The sequence below is a fragment of the Colletes latitarsis genome, chromosome 4 (genome assembly GCF_051014445.1).
Source record: "Colletes latitarsis isolate SP2378_abdomen chromosome 4, iyColLati1, whole genome shotgun sequence".
Classification (NCBI taxonomy): domain Eukaryota; kingdom Metazoa; phylum Arthropoda; class Insecta; order Hymenoptera; family Colletidae; genus Colletes; species Colletes latitarsis.
This window is the reverse complement of record NC_135137.1, coordinates 39,652,953-39,673,955: the sequence shown is the minus strand read 5'-3', so window position 1 is coordinate 39,673,955 and position 21,003 is coordinate 39,652,953. Positions and strand designations below refer to the sequence as shown.

At 49.8% G+C, this 21,003-nt stretch overlaps 1 protein-coding gene across 5 annotated transcripts in view; it reads left to right on the top strand.

Moving 5' to 3' along the window:
- The window catches only part of Lilli (AF4/FMR2 family member lilliputian), a 146,882-nt gene extending 127,573 nt beyond the window's left edge, over positions 1-19,309 (top strand). For all 5 annotated transcript variants that reach the window (XM_076763486.1, XM_076763489.1, XM_076763490.1 and 2 more), the window contains 12 exons: positions 1,206-1,239; positions 12,372-12,426; positions 12,882-12,934; positions 13,618-14,137; positions 14,201-14,961; positions 15,249-16,134; positions 16,249-16,388; positions 16,460-16,654; positions 16,748-16,825; positions 16,906-17,002; positions 17,092-17,383; positions 17,479-19,309. In XM_076763486.1, coding sequence (XP_076619601.1) covers positions 1,206-1,239; positions 12,372-12,426; positions 12,882-12,934; positions 13,618-14,137; positions 14,201-14,961; positions 15,249-16,134; positions 16,249-16,388; positions 16,460-16,654; positions 16,748-16,825; positions 16,906-17,002; positions 17,092-17,383; positions 17,479-17,588 — 3,221 coding nt within the window. In that variant the 3' untranslated portion in view covers positions 17,589-19,309. The remainder of the gene's footprint in view (positions 1-1,205; positions 1,240-12,371; positions 12,427-12,881; positions 12,935-13,617; positions 14,138-14,200; positions 14,962-15,248; positions 16,135-16,248; positions 16,389-16,459; positions 16,655-16,747; positions 16,826-16,905; positions 17,003-17,091; positions 17,384-17,478) is intronic.
- Positions 19,310-21,003: the final 1,694 nt, after the last annotated feature.

The window sequence follows — 21,003 nt, the reverse complement described above, 5'->3', positions numbered from 1 at the left end:
GCTAACAATATTTTTTTCAGAACGATTTGAAATATTTTAATTTCATCGAGAAATTTCACACCTTCTCGAATTTTTTTCTAGAAAGTGGGTAGGATTTCGGGGGTACGTCTATTCACCGAAAATTATTGTAATTGACCCCCACAGCTAACAATATTTTTTTCAGAACGATTTGAAATATTTTAATTTCGTCGAGAAATTCCACACCTTCTCGAATTTTTTTCTAGAAAGTGGGTAGAATTTCGGGGGTATGTCTATTCACCAAAAATGATTGTAATTGACCTCCGCAACCGAAAATAATTTTTCCAGAACGATTTGAAATTTTTTAATTTAATTGTTAATAACTCTTTAACGAAGCCTCCATCAACAAATTGGTATTCTTGATTTTCGTCTTATTTTGGCCTCTAGAATTCTCTATTAAAATTTTCCCCAGGGGTGGCCGAACACCCTGTATATAACTTTGCAAACGGTCAACGAGACACGAAGAAAAATATTGTGGAGCAGAGCCAAATATATCTGCGAGGCATTTTACGAGTCCACGCGTGAACAATATGGCGACCACAGCTGTGTAAATACCGAGGGAGGGCTGGTCGAAGCAATTTATCATTTCAACGACTTAATTAGTTTTCAAGTATATTTCGAGCTCGATTGAACTTTAACGCAACGAAGCCGCGTATCAAAATTCATTCCTTATAATTAAAAGGAAGCGATTAAATAAAATTCTCGGAAATACTTCGCGAGATAAAAGAGCGTACCGTGACTGGCGAAGTTTGGGAAACGCTTGTCATCGAATCTTGCGCTACTTTATCGAATAAAATCTCGTAGAATTTCGTTGTCGATCCGATCGACGGATAGGCGACGACATTTACGCGAAACAAAACCGGCTTATCGCGAGAACGCGACAATAGTAACGATGATCGACGACAATAGTCCGTTCTAACGCGAAGTTATCTCGCGGATCGATCAGATTTTTTAAAATACGTCTATGGCCGTTATCGAAGATCCAAGGAACTTTATCGCGTCCACGACACCCGGCGAGCATACCGCGAGCGAATCTCCGCCGTAACGATGTCGTTACGTTGGCCAAACGATCGGTTCTCGAGGTCGAGCAGCGAGCTCCTCCGCGAGCGTTGTCCTTGGACGCGGATAACCAGACGCTAATTAACTTTGCACATGCTAATTACCATCCCTTTTCTTGTCTGTTTCAGAGCGCGAGAGGCACACCGCCAACAGGCTATCCGCGTAAGTATCCTATAAATTGGACTATCCTCGAATAGAACTAATTTCGCGCGCGAACCATACGCGGCGGTAGCGTACCATCGATTTCGCCGTTTTCCCTCCCTACTCTCGATTTATGGATCGCCGTAAATCAATTGTCCGTGAAAAAGAGCGAAACGGGTTCGATCGTCGAACGATGGAGAAACTCGATGACTTTTTACGAATTCTCGTTTCTTCTAGCTCGACGCCGCGCGCTCGAATATCGATTGCACGCGATATTGGACGCGTGCTCCAGAATCCGGTTTAACGAGAATTAATCCGTCAAAGACGAAGTCAATTATACGCTCGCGTGGACCTTTCAACGGTGAACGCGCGTCAATTAAATTCTTCCTCTCGTTCGAGTTTGCTCTTCCGCTCCGATATCTCTGTTCTACGGGCCAGCGCGAGACGCCCGCCTCGTTTGTTTAGTTCCCGCGAAAGATTTCCCTACAACGGAATCGCAGTCCGCGCGAACCACCCGCCAAACAAAGCTACTCGCACGGAAAAACGATTCGAGCCACGGTTTTCTTCCAGGAATTCTGCCGTGAGAATTGTCAAGGAAACCCTTTTTCGAAGAAACGATTTTGAGAAATATATTTTGTAGTCTTGGGGAAATTAAATTAGAAGGCACGCGCGATCGACGTTATTTTATATTGGAAAATTCGGGAAAATTTGAAGAATTTTTAAACAGAATAACCTGGATCTCAAATGGAAAACGATTCGGAGAAAACTCTACTGCGACGATGCACGATCGTGTCGACGTATGAAGATGTTTGAGAGTTTCCCACGCGCCGACAGGAAGCTGCGTCACTGTCTTTTCAGCCTGTGTATAAACTTCCTCCCTGCCGTCACCGAACGTCTCGCGTGTCTTTTATCATTTAGACGTTGCACTTCAATGTGAAATTCCAGGGCGTGAGCTTTCGACTAACAGTACCTGAGAATCTTTTAAAATTCGATTTCAGGCCCTGGAGAGTGTAATAGAAAAATACCAGATCATTTCCATTACCATCGTCGTTTTTCACTATCTATAATAGAAACTGATTCGACGAGGTAAACAACGAACGTTAGTCATCTATTTACGAGATACTGTGGTAAATAATCACGATAAGTACAAAGTAAAAGATTGTAGGTCAAGTCAACTTTTATCACGGTCTCGAACGAAAGATACATCGAAGATGGCCGATCGGAGTTATCGTCAGGATTATCAAGTAATAAAACTAATAAAAGACGAATGGCGACGACGCGTACCGCGTGCAATTCTTCAGAAAATTAAGAGGGTGGAAGTAAGCGTCGCGAGAGATTCTAAAAGCAGTGATCGAGGGTGTATCTTTGTATAGATCGGGCAGGACAATTTCTTGAAATCGGCGCGCGTCGTCCACCCTTCCCCGATCGAGCGAGCAAGAAAATTAACGAGCCTCGAAACGGTAGGCAGAACACGTTTCCCACTTTCAACCCTCTCCGGGGTGGCGTTGCTCGAGGGTTTTCGGCCCCGACCACCGTAACTGCCCCTAATAACCCTGCCTGGAGTTCCTCGATGGAAAACTGGGTCGTATCGCTTATCGACGTCACTTTTTCGCCGCAATCGAGACTCGCTGTTGCGTAAACAACCGCCACGTCCTGTTCGACGCAATTTCGTTCCCCCATTTTCGGTTCCTTCGCGTCCTCCTGCAATGTGCGCAGAAAATCAACCCCTTCTACGTCATTTCCAGGTCGTCTGAATATTTTTTTTATTTTGCCCTATAAGAAACGATCTCGAAGATCGTTCGATCGATAGATTTAAATCGGGAGGGGCTTCGACGACGAACGGACGATATTTGTTCCCCGCGAGGAACGCGAGAGACCCGTGGCCGGTTATCAGGCGAGCTGCTCGCGACCTTGTCCAATTCCGATAACGTCCGAGTCGAGCTGCGCGCGACGATAAGGGATTTCGCTCCTCGCTCGGGTCGCGATAAAACGAGCATTTTTCCCCTCCTCGACTTTGTCTTTCTTCGGCTCGTCCCTCTTAATTTTCCAGCGCGAACGGTTATCGGGTCGACGTGCTAGCACAGCCGTGTCTTATCGCCGAGCTACTTCCATTCCTTATTTCGATAAACATATTTCGCTCGTTTGCGTCGGACAACCGATAATCCTCGTCTAACGATTACTCGACCGCTTCGGAGAACGCGATGGACGTCGCTAAGCATGGACGATTCGTCGATGCTTTCAACCCTTTTCTCATGACCCAAACCCGTATCTCTTTCGATAGGGGTGCGTTTACGAATTTTTATTTAGAAAACTAATAATAATAATAAGATCTGAAATTAGCGTGCATTTTCTTCCCATTTCTACCAGGAAGGTGTAAATCGACGACGCGAAATCGCATTAACTGAAAAGATAATTACGAGTTCGGTGTTCTCCGGTAAGCCTAATGGGATTCGTCGAAATTCCGATGAAAACTATCGATGAAAACGACGTCGCGTAATTTCTTAAATTCAATCTTGCCGGCGGGGGCGGCGGTAGTCGCGGAAAGGGGCTCGTTACGGCGGGAATAAGCTCCTTCTCGTAAAATTAATCGAAATTATAGAATTAACCCGCGACCTTCGCTGGTCGGGGATCTCGATTAGAGTATTCGTGTCGCGAATACTAACCCAGTCCCGAGATGGTTATCGGGCGAACTAATAAACCCCGTTGGAACTCGTTCGCGGGGGAAAGTTCACAAGTTGGTAATTTCATCTTGTAACCTTCGTGAAACGCGCGTCGCCACCGATATCCGCTTTGTCGCGTCGCGTGCGAACGCGGGAAACTTTTCGAGTGGAAACGTTGCATTTCGAAAGAGATGATCGCGATTTAATGCATCTGCCCTCGATCGAAAAACAAATTGTTTTCGCGAGGCTTCGAACTAAACCGAATAATTAACCAAGTTTCCAGGATAAAGGTAACTCTGTGTATTTAACGTCCGCTCCCGGAACTTTTAAACTGTTGCGCGCCTTAGCCAGCTAGAAAGTCGCTTCTCGATCTTCCGGGGCGAACTTTCCCCAATCTTTTTCGGTCCCGGAACACTTTTAATCCCGCGTGGAATTACGTTCTGTTTTTTTTTTTTTAGGAAAAAGATGTGATATAGAAGCTAACATAAGGGTTGACCGTGATAAAAATTCTCCCTTCTCAAAACGATTTAACAAGGGACAGGTGGATAGGGGCTTTTTCCTCGTGTCTGTCAAGATGTACCGCGGATTTTCCACAGTGTTAACCGAGTCGTGGGTGGATTAAGTCGGATCAGAGATCGCTGGTCGAGGAACCACCCCTGGTCCCTGACTCCGTTTACTCGCTCTTAAGTGGTTTCCAAGCTTCGTTTAACCCTTTCGCCACGGCGAATAAGTTGCTTCTCTACGTGTTAGAATAATCAAATTTAACGAATAGTTGGGGGTTAAAATATATCTTCCGGCTGGAATATACGTGGCCAGAAATTTTTATTGCTCCGTTCGCGCGAGAGGAAGGTTTCGTCGACGGTGTTAGAGACACAATGGCGGCCGGGGGATTCGCGTTGGTCGTTTTATTGGCGCCGGATCGCGCGAACCTTTCCCGCGCGGGTCCGTCCGAGCAATTTCACTCGGACAAGCGTGTCGTTATTCAATTTATCTCGAACGGTCGTTCTCACGGAATCGAGCGGGTTCGTCCAACGATACGCCGTCGATTAGGCGACTCGCGTGAAACGTGAAACACGAGTGGACGGAGGCGGTCGGGTTTCGTGCCCCGGGATTCTCGAGTCCCCTCGTTAACCCTCCTTCGCTGTCGCGGCCACCTAGAACAGTCGGGGTAATTTTTTCGTCGCAGAACGTGGAAACGTTCGAATTAATTCCGTGCGAAATTAGCGTTTCGAGACCGCGACGTAGTTTCGACGATCGAGTTAAATATCCTCGACGCGTCGAAACTTCGGACAGGCGTCGTTCGCGGCGAGTTTGACGTCTTCTTTGGCCATAGTGCCAGCGGTTGTTCCCCTCCACCTTCTCGTAATATATGCATACGACGCTCACATTTGCATACACAACTGGTCTCCGCCGAATCCGACGCTTTCGACGGTTCTCAGATAATATTCGATCACATTCCCCGGTCAGAGGTCGAAAATCGGGACGATTTTATTTTAATCGAAGGGGTCGGTGAATGGGATATCGATAACGAGGGACGTAGAGTCCGACCCTCCATTTACCCGAATGGTCCACTCCAGGCTATTTCCCCAATTATTAAAAACATCCATAATGTAACAGTGTTTTATAATGGAAGGCAATGTTATATTTTGTACAGCTTCGATTCAAATTGGCAGCATCAGCTTTCTAGTCTGCATAACAAATACGTATAATAGCAAAGTAATTGTGCTTGAGGGAAAGGTTGCGTTCCAAGATTGTTACGAATAATTAAAACTCGGAACGGAACTATGCGCAACTTGCTTAATTACTTAATTAGAACTTTTAAGTAACAAAGCGTACGTTGTGCATTATTTCAACGCTAAGAGCAACGCGAGTACAAGTAACGAGACAGATAACAAGACGCGTATCTCAAGAATTTTACTCAATTCCCTCGCAAACAGTGGATCGTCCTGTGATCGAGTTTTATTTTCAACACTTTTCGGATAAATCCATTTTGGTTAATCGTTGGACGAAAAACGAACAAGGTCCGTTCTCACGGTTTAATCCTCTTACGACCCCGTCGCGGAGTATACAGTTGCCGCTCGATGAAAAGCGGGATAAAACGTTTTATGGGCGAGAAATATTGGGAGGGTCATGGAGCGGGGTGGCGAGACGCGAAACGCGTTAATCGTCGCGGGACTCGCGCTTTATCTTCTCGAATCCGCGGAGCATCGACGGTTCTCGCGCGGCAAAATTACGTTCTCGGGTCTCTCGAATAAAGCCGGAATTATTGCCGACGCTGGTCGCCGCGGCGCCTTCCACGGGCGTTGTGTGCGTGGTCGTTCACGGATTCGCGTATTTACGGCGGGCCCTCGGAGGCGAACGTGCGGGGGTGTTTGCACGCGGATACCGCGTAACCGAGAGGGAGTCGAAACGCGCGCGTACGCGACACGAGAAAGGGTTGCCCACGGGGCGGTGGAGGGTGCGGGGGCGGATCTCGTGCAGCTCGAGGTGACTCGGTTGCAGATGGCGTGTATAACCAGGAGCGGCGAGACGAGCGTGCGAGGGGTTAAAGGGGCGGGTGGCGGAGGGTTGTAGGATGCAGTTATTGGAGGGGAGTAGGGTGAGTAAAAGAGACAGTCGAGGGGGAAGTAACGAGGGGTTAAAGGGAGGAGGGGGGCGGTCGCGACGACGAGAAGCACGTATCGGAAGCCTCTGAGCAGGGGTTAAAAACGGAGGGTGGAAGCGGAGGACGAAACTCGTGAGAATGGGGGACGAAGGACGAAACGAGACACGGACCCCGTCGGGAGGAGACGGAAGGAAGGCTCCTGCGGGAGGGGCGGTGGGAGGACGAGAGAGAAACACGGTGGTATACACGCTGGAACTTCCGAAGTTATTCGCAACAGGCAGCTCGCTAGTCTGCCTCGTGGAATTCTAGGTTCCGCTGCCGGCAGCCTCCTCCCTCGCTCCTCCTCGCCACCTCCGTCGATTCCACCGTACTTACGCTTCCCTCTCGTTCCTCCGCGCCACCTCCGGCCATCTTCTTCCATACTTCCTCCGCCTCGTCGTCCTTGTTTTAATGGCCACCAGAACTCGCTATCGCGGCTCGAAAACGCCAACGAGGAACCCCGCCGTCTCGTCTTTCGCGTTGACCACCCGGTACGCAATTTAATTATTACGCAAGATTTCGAGCACTTGAATAAAAGAGCGAATCGTCCACGGAGCGGTATCGAGCGATCGATTAATCCCGGAGAAGAAAACTCTTTCGGAATGCTTCCTAATCGGCCCGCTAATGGGATTAATACCCGTGAGGTAATAGAATTGTCTCTAATCGATACGAAGCCAATCGCCGGGATTCCGCGGGAACAATTCTCGAAATTATCGTTTGGCGTTTCCCTCGGCCGGAGCAACACCGTTTCCAAGTGTTTTTCATCCCCCTCTCGGCCTCCTCCGTTCAGGTTTCCGTAATTAGGTAAACCGCGCTCTAAGAGCTTCGTTTGCTTACGTGCTTCTCAAAATTTACTCGGTTTAATTAATTCTCGCGATGCCGGGTAGCACTCTTCGGCGTGCTCGATCCCCGAGATTCGAGGAGTCGAGTCGTCGCGCGGGGGTAGAAGCTAGAAGGCGATGGATAGTAGTATCGAACGGACTCGACGAAGACCCTGAAAAGGAACCGTTAGCTCTTTTTTTCAGGATTTTTCTCGCCTAGGTCCCGGGAAACATTTATCAGCGCTTCAATTACCGGAGACAATGGACACGTGTGACTCGTTTCGCGAGAGCATCGTTCCCCGACGGTCACGCGTCTCTTCCACGACGGTTCCGAGAGAAGAAGCTCCGTTTAACGATCTACACAAAACACAGGGTGTTAACGAGAAAACGGTATTCGGCGTTCGGTGCTCGGCGAACCGTAGGGGGCGACAGGTTACCGGATAAAAGAGGGCTTAACCCTTTAGGGGATGACGAACCCGTACGCGCGATCGACCAAAGCCATTACGCTTTTGGTAAAATCACAATTTGTCGTATCTACTTATCTCGTTAACATCGTTCCTTTCAGAGATTGAGATTGGAAGTAATTTTAACACCCGTTACGGTTCCAGTAGACGAAACAGTCGCAGGAAATACGTCGCGTTTGCTCCGCGAACGTAGCGGCGTTTCTACAGCCCTTTGAATAAAATATTCCAGCGAATCGGCGCGACCGAAGGACGGTTCGCGTAAAATTGTTCAGTCTGTTCTTTTTCGCGTTGGCAATTACACGGGCGCCTCGTCAAAGCGTTTAATTCGATGAAAGGGCAGCCGGGTCGCGGGCCGGACGGTTTCCTTTTCTACCCCGCGGGTCGCGAGACCTTCTCTCTCTTCCTTTTCCCCGGAAACGATTCGCGTTCGTTCCCAGCGGTGCCGGATGCGCGGTCTTTCTTGTCGCGCGTCGACACACCGTGTATTTCTCGTTCGTGTGGTCTCTCACCATCACCGAAACAACCTCTCGTCGCCTTTGCTCTGCGCCAGGGGGGACGCCCGTTCCTCCTCAGGCTCGGATTAAAGGGCAGACTCCGGGGGCCTCGCCCCTTCGAGAACCATCCTCTTCTCCGATACCACGCAAACTCCTACAAATTCTTTCAAATCCTACTTTATAGTTTATAGCGCAGATGCACGGATCTGCTTTCTAAAATTATTCGAGATTTTCGAGTTTCTTTAAACCACACCCGAGGGGGGTTAAATAGGGTAGGTTTGGGGCGAGACAAAGACCAGTTTTACGAATAGCTAGATCTTACTTTGATAGCGACTCACTAACCCTCTAGGTAACGAAATAAATTAAGAATATTTCAATCGCAAACGTTTGTAAATATTTCTTGGAGAAAGGAAAGTAGCATCGCAAAATTGCATCCAAGCGACCAGCTTCTATCGAAATGAATTCTTGAGAATTGTGTGGAGTCCCGGGGCCTGGGGTAACGTTGCATTCGGTCCTGTTTCCCATACGTGTACGCGTGAGCGCGTCGGACGCGCTCTCGTGCGCCTGTAAACGCGCGGCTAGAATACAGCCGTGTTCCGTTGTAAACCGGAGGGATCACGCGAGGTTAAAGAAACCTCTCGGCGTTCCCCGGCCCCGGTGCAAACAGGTTCTGCTCCTTTTTCCCTACGATCACCGGAACGAGGCGCATTAACGCGGTGACAGATGGAAATAGATTCGAGCCACGATTACCGTGTACCGTTTCCCCTCGAATTAATGTTTCCGACGTGATCGTTTGAACAGTATCGATGGTTCTCGCGCGTTCCTCGCGGATCCGCGAGGCGATGGTGTTGTTAACCCTTTGGGTCCTGCGTCCGTTTCTAGCGGGAAGGTTGGACCGTGCATCGCGTGCGCGGAACGCCTATGGGCGTTCGAGCTACACGCTCCGCAAACGCGACTTCCGGGCTTCCGCCCGCGACCCTGGTTCGGGTCCTGGACGACGACGCAACCATAGACGGAGAAATTGAATCGCTCGGTATCTGGCTCGCGACGCGAAGTTGGTTTCGTTGAATGCATTGGGAACACGAGTGGGAACAGGAAGAGCGACTGAGAAACAGCGAAAACGAGTTAGAGACAGTTATTACATCGTTGGTAACTCATTAGTAACCCGAGACACTCTCGGTCGCGTGTTGGAGATAACGGTGGAACACGCAGTTTCGGATGGGGTTAACTCTGCGACGCAAGGAAAGATGAAAATTGTGACACGATCGAAGGATTTGTAATATTACGGCGATTACGATAGAATGGAAGCGGCGTGACTACTGCGCGATAACGTTTTGCATTTCGATCCGGTTCTTCGGGGCTCGAAACCCGATCTTCGAGGCTTTCATTACGTAATAATCAACCACGACGATTTAACTTGCCTGATATGCACGCGCGACTGTGTTTTTATTTACCTTCTGGTGAGATTGAAAACTGTATTATGAAATTGAACGAACGATATGCGTTTTAAACAACGGCAAGCAGCGAATAAAAAGAACCGTGTACGGAATATTTCTATTGGCTGGTTTCAATCCTTGGTTATCTGGGTTGTAATCCAGAATGCTGCCCGTAGCTATAGTTCCACTTATAAGCTGCTTCCACTTTAACAGAGTTATTATCCGTATTAATAGCAGGGCATGAATTTTTCCTTCTATATTTATAGTATTCGTGAAATTAGAAAACCAACAAATAAGACAGGAACATTTGTCGAGACAAATCGTTTTAAAAAAATTATTTTTAGCTAAGGGAGTCAATTACAATCATTTTTGGCGAATAGACACACCCCCGAAATTCTACGCTCTTACGAGAAAAAAATTCTTTACCGAAAATATGATCTGTGCTTCTATAAACGTCGAACCGACTTTGTCCACTCGACTAGGGATTTATCGTCCTAAACGGTAACTCAGTTTGCGTCGTATCGGCGAGTCTTTCTCCTCGAAAACTGGATTGTTTCTCCCCCCGTGCTTTTGTCCTATCGGTCGCGTAAAAACACGAGTACTACGATGCAATCCGCGAATAACCGTATATATTCAGCGGATTTCATCGATTCCATTCGACGCTCGTAAAGTTCCCCCCAGCTCGCAGCGTCGCAGTACGAAACGTCCTTTGGAAAATGCCTCGAGCTTTACTCTAAATGCCACTTCGTATTTTTCGACGGATAGACGAGGGTTCGTCTTATCGCGGGGGTGGAACGAAAAAGTAATAACGAACACCGTGGCTGCAGAATCGAAAACGTTCCCACGGAGTCGTGCAATTTGTACCGTTCGAGGGTCGATCGTTAAACTCTTTCGCGCGCGCGTGCACTGATTTTACCAATTTCCTCGCCGCTCGTCGAGTTCACGGGTTCACGAGTTATCCTCGCACCGTGGCCTCCGCCGACAGGTTGACTGCAGCGCGCAGTTCCAAAGTCAATCAAAACTTTTAACGCGATCTCGTTTAATAAGTCAATAAAATCGACCGGGGGGGGATTCAATTTGATCCCGCTTAAATTTTACGCCGTGGCTCGTGCTTTCACGGGGTACCACGCGAAATACGCGCGCAACTATCAACCGAAGCCACTCGCTTACACCCTTTCGATTCGAGTAACCTACTCGAAATTGTTTTCGTAAATATAATTACATATTTTTTAATGTATCTGCAGCTATTTAGAAGATTTTCTATCTCTATCTCTCTGGTACTGTCTACCCTCTACATAATTCCTACCTCGTTCCCGCGTGTTAAGCTTAACGCAAATCCGTGTAAACGTTAAAAGATTTCGCGAATGCCGTGGAACGGGATGCAATATAAAATCGTTGGGTGGAAATCGAGCACAGAGAGGCAGTCGGGCATATCCAGCGAGCATCGAGGAGGACGCAGGACAGCGTGTTTAGGGTCGACGACCCTACGGGTACATCCGCGTTCGGCGGTTCGCGTACTTTCCCTCTTTATCTTCCAGGTCGGCTCTATTTCCTTGCTTCCCCGTAGCTACTTCTCGCCGCTTTCCGTTCCCCTCCGACTCCGTGGCTGGGTTCGCGCGCTTTGTCCGTCCCGGGTGCATCGTCTCCGTCGGTCGGCTCGCGTGCCTCGCCGATCGAGGGTGAAAGGACCCTCGTCTTGGTATTTTTTCTCTCTGTTCGTTCCTGCTCGCTCTTACGGCGCTTGAGAGCCCCACGCGCGCGCGACTATACGTCGGTCAGCGACTTGAACGCGAGCAGATAGAGAGATCCGTGGTCGGACAGGATGTCGATATTTCGGTGCACGCCGCGATGATAAATCGCGTAGTATTGTTCCCGTCTACGTGAATGGGTCACTCCGACACGACAATGCGGGGCTGGCAGTTATTTTTGCGGACAGTCTGGTTTATTTAAACGACACCGATTCCGAGTCGATGGATTTAGAACGTAGTCGCGGACGGATATAAAACGTTCCAGATCTCTTAATCGGTTGTTAATATTTATTCGACAGTGTGTAAAGCGAAGAGACCCCTAGAAAAGGTTAATAAAGTCGTCTGTGTCAGCTCAGATGCGAACCAAACGAATCTAGACTCGTGAATTGCAACGCCACTGCAAAATTAATACGCAATCGATGTTTTAGCTCGCGGGGGACCAAAATGGCCGCCCGGAGGGGACCGTGGGTCGAATCCCCCGTGGATCGTCGATCGATTCCCGGTCGGTTCGCAGTCAAAAGTGAAAGTGTCAATCGGGGAATGCGAGAAACACGCGAACCGGGGCTCTCGGTGACAAAGAAACCGGCGGCGGAGGCGAGGCGCGCGTGAAACAGCAGTTTCAGAGATCAATGAACGATTGTTCGTACCTCGCCTCGCCCTCGCATCGTTCCTGTTCTACAGGTTGCCGCGGCACGCGTTCCCCGTGTACACGTTCTTCTTCTTGTTGATTCTAATCGAGAGTGCTTCGTTCTCCTTATCCACCGACGGGGCTCGTTCGTTCGTCCCGCCTCTTTTTTTTACAGCCTCCGTGTCGTATCCCGTTCCCGAACGATCTATCGTAGTCGATCGTTGCCGGATTTAACGGAAACGATGTCTTCTGTTGCAGAGATTTGGAAGGGGACCTGAGATTGTCCGAGGACAGCGACGATGAGACGAACAAGGTAATCCCTGTCGCTAAATTAATTAACTAGAGTTCCAGCGCGCTTACTGCTCTATCGATCTCACCGTACACGTTATCGCGATAGACGCTCTGCTTGCACCATAAAATTTAGTTCATCGAGCGTACGATGGAAGTCGGGTATTTGGCTTTCCCGTGGCTTTTTCCATTTTTTCGAAAATCTGGATTTTTTACGCGAGAAAAACACGTATTTTTATTTGACTTTTATTTCGTTTAGTGCGTTGCTCGCGCGTTTTCACGCTGCAGACGCGTCAAGATACTTTCATCTCTGCGAACGTACGTTTAAAATCACATATCGAGTAATTTTTAGACGGCTGCGTTGCAATATGTCCGTCTGCAAAGAGTTAATCGATGAGCGGAGATCGATGGAACGCAAAGGGCGGCGTTTCGCTTTGTCGTGCGAAATTAATTGGTAATCGTTCTGATCGTTTTTCGCAGGGCACGACGTCGCGGACAACGAGGGGAAGCAGAAGCCCCGACCTCACGGTCGAGTAAGTATCCGTTTTGTCGATACAGTCGTTAATTAGCGCTAGTTTTCATAGTTCGATTCGCCATCGCCGAAACTACCGTCGCGTCCCGGCTATTTCCAACGATTCTTCGAGGCGGTCGTCGCCACGTTATTTGTTCGTTTTCCCCCCGGTGTTCCGTAAAACGGAGCGGGCTGTTTAACGAAGCGGTACTTTGTATTTACTCCAATTAACGTTCAATGGAGCTCGTTTCCCCCGTGCTTGCAACAGTCGGCGACGTTTCAACGTATCGTTTCGCGATCCGCGCGAGATATCATAGCGGATACATTAATGAATAAGTCGAGGGAGTCTGTTTTAATCGCAGCATTCTCAGAGATACGAAGCGTACGAGGCGTACGACGATGGGAGGCCTCTTTAACAAGTTCGCCGCAATATTTCCCTTGACTTTTCGTTCACGCTGAAAAACCGCTCGGAAGCGTCCGGGGGGGGGGGGGGGTTGTTGTTCGTTCGTATCGCGCTGCGAAATATTCAACGACGCGTTCACCGATTCGTGAGATTTCGCGCTCTAGGGTACACCAGTTGCAAGCAGTCCATATTCCTTGTAAAAGAATTCTACAGTCGCTGTTGCTATCGAGAGGGTTAAAGAAGCGTGAACGGAACGTCTCGGTGTCGGTCGTCGGGGCCTAACGAACGAATTCTGTTCGCAGTTTGTCGACGCCACTGATACCGGCGATGACACCGGCGCCGCCCCCTCTGGCGCCCATGTCGCCCATGGGGCTGTCACCCGTGGGACCCTTGTCGCCGACGAGGCCGCTCAGTCCACCCAGGCCGTCGTCGTCACCGGCGAAGCAGATGACGCCCGAACGTGTGTTGTCGCCTCCGGCGGTCAGTCCTCTGCAGTCCAAGGTCTCGACGAGTCCGACGATCCATCAGAGGCCGCCCAGTCCACCGGGCCAGGTGCCCCAGAGTTCCGGAAGCGCGAGCTCCAGCTCCGATTCCGGTTCCGATTCCGGCTCGGACAGCAGCGACGACTCCGAGGACGACACGGGCGCCCAACCCACCAAAGGTCCCTCGACGCCCCCCTCCCTGTCACCAAAGAACGACAATCTGATCGAGGAGCCGCCGCCCGCGATAGAGGAATCGAAACCCAGGTGGAACCTCAGCTCCTTCTTCAACAAGACGGCGGTGCCGCACGGCGAGCAGAACTCGGAAAACAAACAGCCGCAGGTACGTCTCGTCGTCGTTAAACGCTCGTCGACCTTTCCTCCTGACCCGTGGCTTCGTTTCCAGGACTGCAACAGGCGGCAGAATTCTCCCGTGGCGACCACCGTGTCCAGGACGCACAGAGACAAGACGGCGGCGCTCGATTGGAAGCTGGACGAGGCCCTGAAGAGGACTCACAACGCGACGATGATCAGCCTGCTCAGCGACAGCGACCACCACTCGGACCAGGACAAGAGTCAGTCGGTGGCGGAGACGCGGTCGCAGACGGAGAAACCAAAGGTGGCGGACGCGAGGAAACGCGGACGGCCCAGGAAACCGACCAAGAGCCCAAAGGCCGGACATCGGACGTCCGAGGACGCGCTGAAGACCGGGAAACCACGCAGCAGAACGCGGGGAGTCGGTAGCCCGGTGAAGAAGAAGCAGCCGATCTCCAAGGCCACCATCGCGACCAGCGACGACGGCAGCGACGACAGGTCGCAGGGTGCCTCGAGCGCGTCCGACAGCGATCGTCCGACCAGGGTGTCGCCGGTGGTCGCTGCCGTCATCAGCGAGAAGAGGCGGACCAGATTGAGCGGCTCCTCCAGCGAGGACGAGAATCCGACGAACGTTAAGCACAATAGCGCCTCCGAGGACGACACCACGCGATGGAGGAGAGTCCCGATCAAGAGGAGCAAACCCGCGGACTCGCCCAAGAAGCAGGAGAAGAAGAAGAGCCCCGCGAAACCCAAGTCCAGGAAGTCTAGCTCGAGGGTAGCCAACGTCGGTGGGTCCGACTCGGACAGCGAGTCCGAGGTGTCGGTGAGGAACAGCCGTATCCAAGTCGCGAGGTGAGAACATTGTTTGTCATAGAATTTAGAAAGTATTTTTAATTTCGAAAGACGTGGCGCGCTCGATATTTTAAATAGGAATTATATTTAGTACCCAGCCGCGTACAAATAGCACCGTATCGCGCGCCATATGTTCGCTGCCCCTGTTGCGAGGAATGCCATTATTCACCCCTCTAAATATCATTGAAATCTCTGGTGGGGCAGCTGCAGATACCCCTCTTGTTAGAAGCGTTCGCATAGGCGGAGGCTAGAATTGTCTAAAACATTGGATCGTCTGGTGTTAACAGGGTACCTCCGAGGCCAAGGGCGCCTCCAACGCGGACGACTTCTCCGGAGAACTCGGACAGCGACAACAGTCCAGGTCCGAAGCTGCAAGAGGAGGACGCCGGGAACGTGCAGGACAAGAAGAAGAGCGACACGCTTCGTAGGGTGTTCTCTACTTCGGTGGGCGGTGGGAAGGGCGGCGGTAAGGGTGGAAAGGGCGGAAAAGGCGGGGGGAAATGTGGGATTTACGTGGAGGAGTACACAACGTCCGCGAATACGCCTACCGGGGGGGAAAGCCCGTACAAAAGGCCATCGTCGCAGGCGTCCAGCATCATTCAGTCGTTCCCGCCGCTCACTTACGTGAACGGTGTGTCGAGTTTGTACTGCAGGATCGACCTGAGCAGGCTTCCGCATATATCGCAGCTATCCAGGGGTCAAGAGTTGAGACAGCGCACGGAGCTGCCGGACACGAGGCCGTCGTCGCGACAGGCGTCCGCGTTGGCTGCCCAGGCCCCTCGGCCGCCCACGCCGGAGGAGGGCGAGATTGTGGACACGCCGCCGCCTCAGCAGCTGACCACGGACACCAGGAGTCACCACGGGGACGGTTTGTTGGGCGACGGCGATCACAAGAATCGCGCAGTGATCAAAGGCGAGCCGATCTTAGACTCGAAGAACAGTTGCGGCGGTGTCGTCGGTGGAGGTGCTAGTGGGGGTGGTAGTGGTGCTAGTGGTACGGGTAGCGCGCCCAAGAGGAAACGTAATACGAGTTGTAGTTCCGTGTCCAGTTTGAGTATTGTGTGTTCGGTGGAGTCGAAGGGTAAGGGTACGGGCGAGCACAAAGAGAAGAAGAAGAGGAAAAGGAAACACGCCGACGTAGAGGCTGTTCTATCGAGGCCATCTTCCAGCCAGGTAAACCACGCCAAAGTTTCGCCAATAATCTTTACGCGCGAGCGACGCTCGTATCGCGTCTTCGATACGGCGACGCTCGACGTAGCTAAGCGTAATGTAAATATCGTTGAACAGCAAAGCGATATACAGCCAACGAATCACGAACGGGAAGAAAAGCTCGACACGAGTCTATTGCCGCCCCCGCCCCCGCCTCAGCGCGTCTATTATTCCTACTTCAATCCTCAGAACGAAGTGTTGGAGGATCAGGATAGGTGGTAAGTGTAGGTTCCGTCGGCGGCAGGGTGTCGCGGAACGCGGCGGTTATATACCGATTCCGTGATCGTAGGGACCAGAATCAGTACCTGATGGAAGCGAAACGGCTGAAGCACAGCGCCGACAAGGAGTGCGAGCTCACGGCGCAGGGTATGCTTTACCTAGAAGCCGTTCTCTGTTTCCTGCTCACTGGCAATGCCATGGAGTCGGATCCTCTCACCGAGAGGGCGTCGTTCACCATGTACAAGGATACTCTTAGTCTCATCAAGTGAGTACATCTCTAATTAACCGCGAACCATCGCGAAGAGAGTACTTCCTAATTAAAGCGATCTCCGATTTCCCCTCGCCCCTACCCCTCTAGGTACATCTCCTCGAAGTTCAAGAGCCAGCAGAACAACTCACCGGAGAGCAATATACATAACAAGCTGGCCATTCTAAGGTGAGTGCGCCACTTCGAGGCTTTACTCTATCGCGCGATTGCGTTTCAAAAACGCTGTTGTCCTGCTTTTGTTGTTACAGCCTCTTTTGCCAGTCCCTCATATACTTGAAGCTCTTTAAGATGCGCAGACACGAAGTGAAAGAGAATCAAAAAATTCTCACCGACTATCATCAAAAGGTGAGCACACCGTGGTCCTAACGGACACCGTCGCTCGTCCTCCTCCGTGATCCATTTAACGGATCGCGTTTCTTTCGCTGTGTTTTCAGCCTGCTCAGGCGACCCCGGTGCAACCAGAAGGACAAGGAACGCCTTCTCTGTCGCCGACACCCTCGCCGGCCGGTTCCGTGGGTTCCGTCGGTAGCCAGAGCTCCGGGTACAGCAGCGGCGAGCTAGCGAACCGAGGGGCCGCTTCCGGTCAGCCTCAGGTAGCGCCTTACGTTAGCGTTCCGCTCAGCGCTCACAACGCTATGGCGAAACAAAATCATCATTTCGGTTTGCTGCTGAGTTGTCATGATCTCTGGGACCAGGCGTACGCTCTGGTAACGGATAAGCATAGAGGTGAGCATCGAGAATCGAGAGACTGGCGGACCATGGAGGGTTTAACTTGGAACAATAACGAGACGATACGGTCCGTCTTTGTTTCCGTGTTACAGAATTCTTCATCGAGCTGGATGAGAAATTGGGACCCCTCACGTTGAAAAGTTCACTGCGCGATCTGGTGCGTTACGTTCAGGCTGGCATAAAGAAGCTCCGAGATCTCTGACCACAGTGGCATAGCCCCCGGCCACCCACCCCGAACTACATCACTTCTCTCCCGCAAAACATGGCCACGTATCCGACGATGTTCACGTAGAATCGTCGCGACGCGTTGAACGAGCTTCGCGGGATTCGGAACTAGCTACGGAACGCCACGGTCGTGCGCCAGCGGTGTGTGATACGCGTTAGACAAATTTCGAAGGAGCGGAGGAGAGAAGTCGAGTTTGTTCTTAGCATGCAAGGACTATTCTCTCGTCGGGGTGGCAAGAAGAATGGAGAACCGGTGGTTTGGGGGGAATATCCGGCCGCGAGTAAGAGCGTGGATTGCACTCGCTCGCACCTAGGACAGCTAAATCAGTTTCTCCGTTTTGGGGGATCGCGTTCGTTGAAGCGCCCCGGCATTTTTTGTTCGACTCTTAGGCATCAACTTTAGTCAATTCGAAGCGACTCGTCTAACCAGTGAAGGGCCAGAGATGGGGATTCCCGTGGATCCGTTCCCGATTGCGTGGAGAAACTACCCGGTACACTCTGCGCGTAGCGTGCATTACTTATTCTTGGAGACGAGGCTTCATCGCCGATGGAAAATGTGGAGACTGACGGCGATGCGAAATCGGAGAACGAAACGGAAGATAAACACGTACGTTCGAAAAGTTAAACGTTCTTTTGTTTGTAAATTATCGAGATGAATCGAAATCGAGGGAGTTAAGACGAGGGGGGAGGGAGGGAGGGAGGGGGGGGGGATGAATATAACGAAGAAGGAATAAGAAGTGCCACAGAAGCGCCCGTGTGTTCTCGCTTTACGGTGCGCCGCAGCCGACGTTACCTGAAGCATGAGTTTCGTTTTGGCGATTCGAGTGCGACGAATACACAAGGATATATACATATATGCATATAGTTTATTACCTATATAAATATATAAATAATTATAAATATATATATTATATATATACATAGATATGAATATATTTAATGAAAAGAGAACCAACGCGTCACGCACGCCTGAGTTTCGTTTTTAGCAAAAAAAAAGGAAAAAAAAGAGAAGAAAAAGAAAAAGGCGGTCGCGAGATTCGTGAGGTTTGGAGAAAAAGAGAGCGAGAGAGAGAGAGTGAGAGAGAATGTGGGTGAATTGGTGCGATGTATTTTCTCTTCGGTGGAGAGGGATGTGCGCCGCGCGCGAGCAACAAGATCAACGGTCGATCAACGATCGACGGCACTATAAACGAAATACTACTGTCTAACGTCTACGAACGACGGACGCACGACTCTTTTTGTAGATAGGTTACAGAAAAAAAAGAAAGAAAAAGGTAACTTAGATTAGATAATTAATACGCAACAAGGAGGAGAACAGAAAAAAAAAAAAGGGAAGAGTAAACGGTAACAAAAAACAAACCAACCAATACACATATTATTTATATTACTTAGAACTTAAACGGGGAATAAGTAGAGGTTCTAGCGATGAGAAACAAGAAATAAAAAAAAGAATATTCAGATAATTGTACGTATAGCGCATACCACACACATTATACATAGTGCGATTAAAGGGGAAATAATAATAATAATAATAATAAAAAGTGAGAGAGGAAAGCGAGAACAGACACGCCAGACGCGAAGTAATAAGAGATCGCGTGTAACGGAGGGATAGACCGCGCGCACGCTCTCTCGCGTTACACGGGACGCAGAAGAGGAATAATCGAAGGAAACAAAGAAAAAAGAAAAAAAAGAAAACAAGCGTAACGGATAAGCAAGTTGCTCATGTGTATATTTTTGTAAATAGGTATTTGCGAGTGCCGCCGCCTTGAGGGTGGCCTGTCGACGCGTCGCAAGCGCGCCAGGCCGGCCCGCCCCAATTTTTGCTACCACAAATCTTATCGAGAATCAGGAAATTTCTGGTAAAAAATGAAAGAAAAAAAATATTAAAATACACGAATACACAAGATGTTACAGACATGTCCGCCGAATTTGTCCCGAAGGTTCTTTCCGAGTCTAGTTCTTACTCGTAACACTAAGGTAATTATTTTTCTCTTTTTTTTTTTTTTATTCGTTCTTGATCGTACGTACTCACTCTTCATCCGCGCCTTCCTCGAAAGTAAATTGGTTCCTGTCGTCGTTTCGTTAGCGTATCGCTACTTTTGCTTCCTTTCGTTTGGTTTTGTTTTTTCTTTGTTTTTCCGTTACCGACAAAAGCGAGCGAGAAACCGTTGTGTCGCAGATGCGCGCGCTATTCACGCGCGACTTTCCTCTACTTTCATCGATCCACCGACTGTGGCCGAGGGAACGAAAAAGGCTTAAAGCGAACAAAGTATACGAGGCCTGAGCGTTAACGTGCTTCTCTGTCTTTCTCGATAAAAATGGCGAATTCGATTCGATCGCGCATCGCGACCGGAAGTATAAACGGGGACGTTGAAGAACGGGGAGGGAAGCGTTAGCAACGATCCCGTCGGCGTACGGACGCGTGAAAACACCGAAATCTTATCAATCATTGGACCACTTATCGTCGAAGCAACTTATCTCGAGAACCACGGTCGAACATATCCGAACGTAAAACTTAATCCGATCGAAAAGAGCCGTCTTTTTTTTTTTTGTTCGTTAGAAGTTAAAGTTGGACCAATCTATCGTTCCGTGGTGGCCGAGTCGGTCGGTTGCTAACACTTTTCCAAGCTCGACGGCGAAGGAAAGCTTAGAACCGCGATCGAAAAGAACGATGGGGCTACGGTTGACGAGATCACGGGGACCCATAGAGTTACTAAGCGCGGTCCAATGGTTCACGGGATACAATTTTATACCTCGCGTGCGCGTGCACACGGACGCAAAGGACAAGGAGAACTAAAAAAAGACAAAAAAAAAGAAAGAGAAGTCTATTAAAAAGTTTTGATATTTTCGAGACACATATTTATAGCGGATACGTATATAAATATCAGGTCCTGCTTCTCGTCAGCCGGTACAACACGAGAGCGACGAAACGAGCACGCGGGATCGAACGATTTTTTGAGTCGCGATCGAAATCGAACGCGTTCACGCGCTTTTATCGAGAAAAGTGTCGCGTGCATGGGTGGTTTTGTGCAAACGGTGTGGAACGAGCGTAATCGTCCGCGGTTTTCCTTTTTTTTTCTTTTTTTTTTATTATTATTATTGTTAATATTATTGCATCGTTGTTTAAAGTAGTAGACGCAGCGGTCCTCGCGCACAGAGGCATTCTTTCTTTATTTTCGGCGAGTCTACGTTCCTACTTGACCTCCAAAGACGAAAAGCGAAGGGTGCTGTCGTTCCGATTACTATTGCCACGTAGGGGTTTGGAGGACAGACGGTTTTTTTAAATGTTTATCTGGACGCGATCTTTTCTTGTTTCGTTTCTTTTTTTTTTTTTTTTATTTGGTTTGTCATTAATCGACTCCAGGTCGGTTCGCGTGAACCTTTGCTACGGT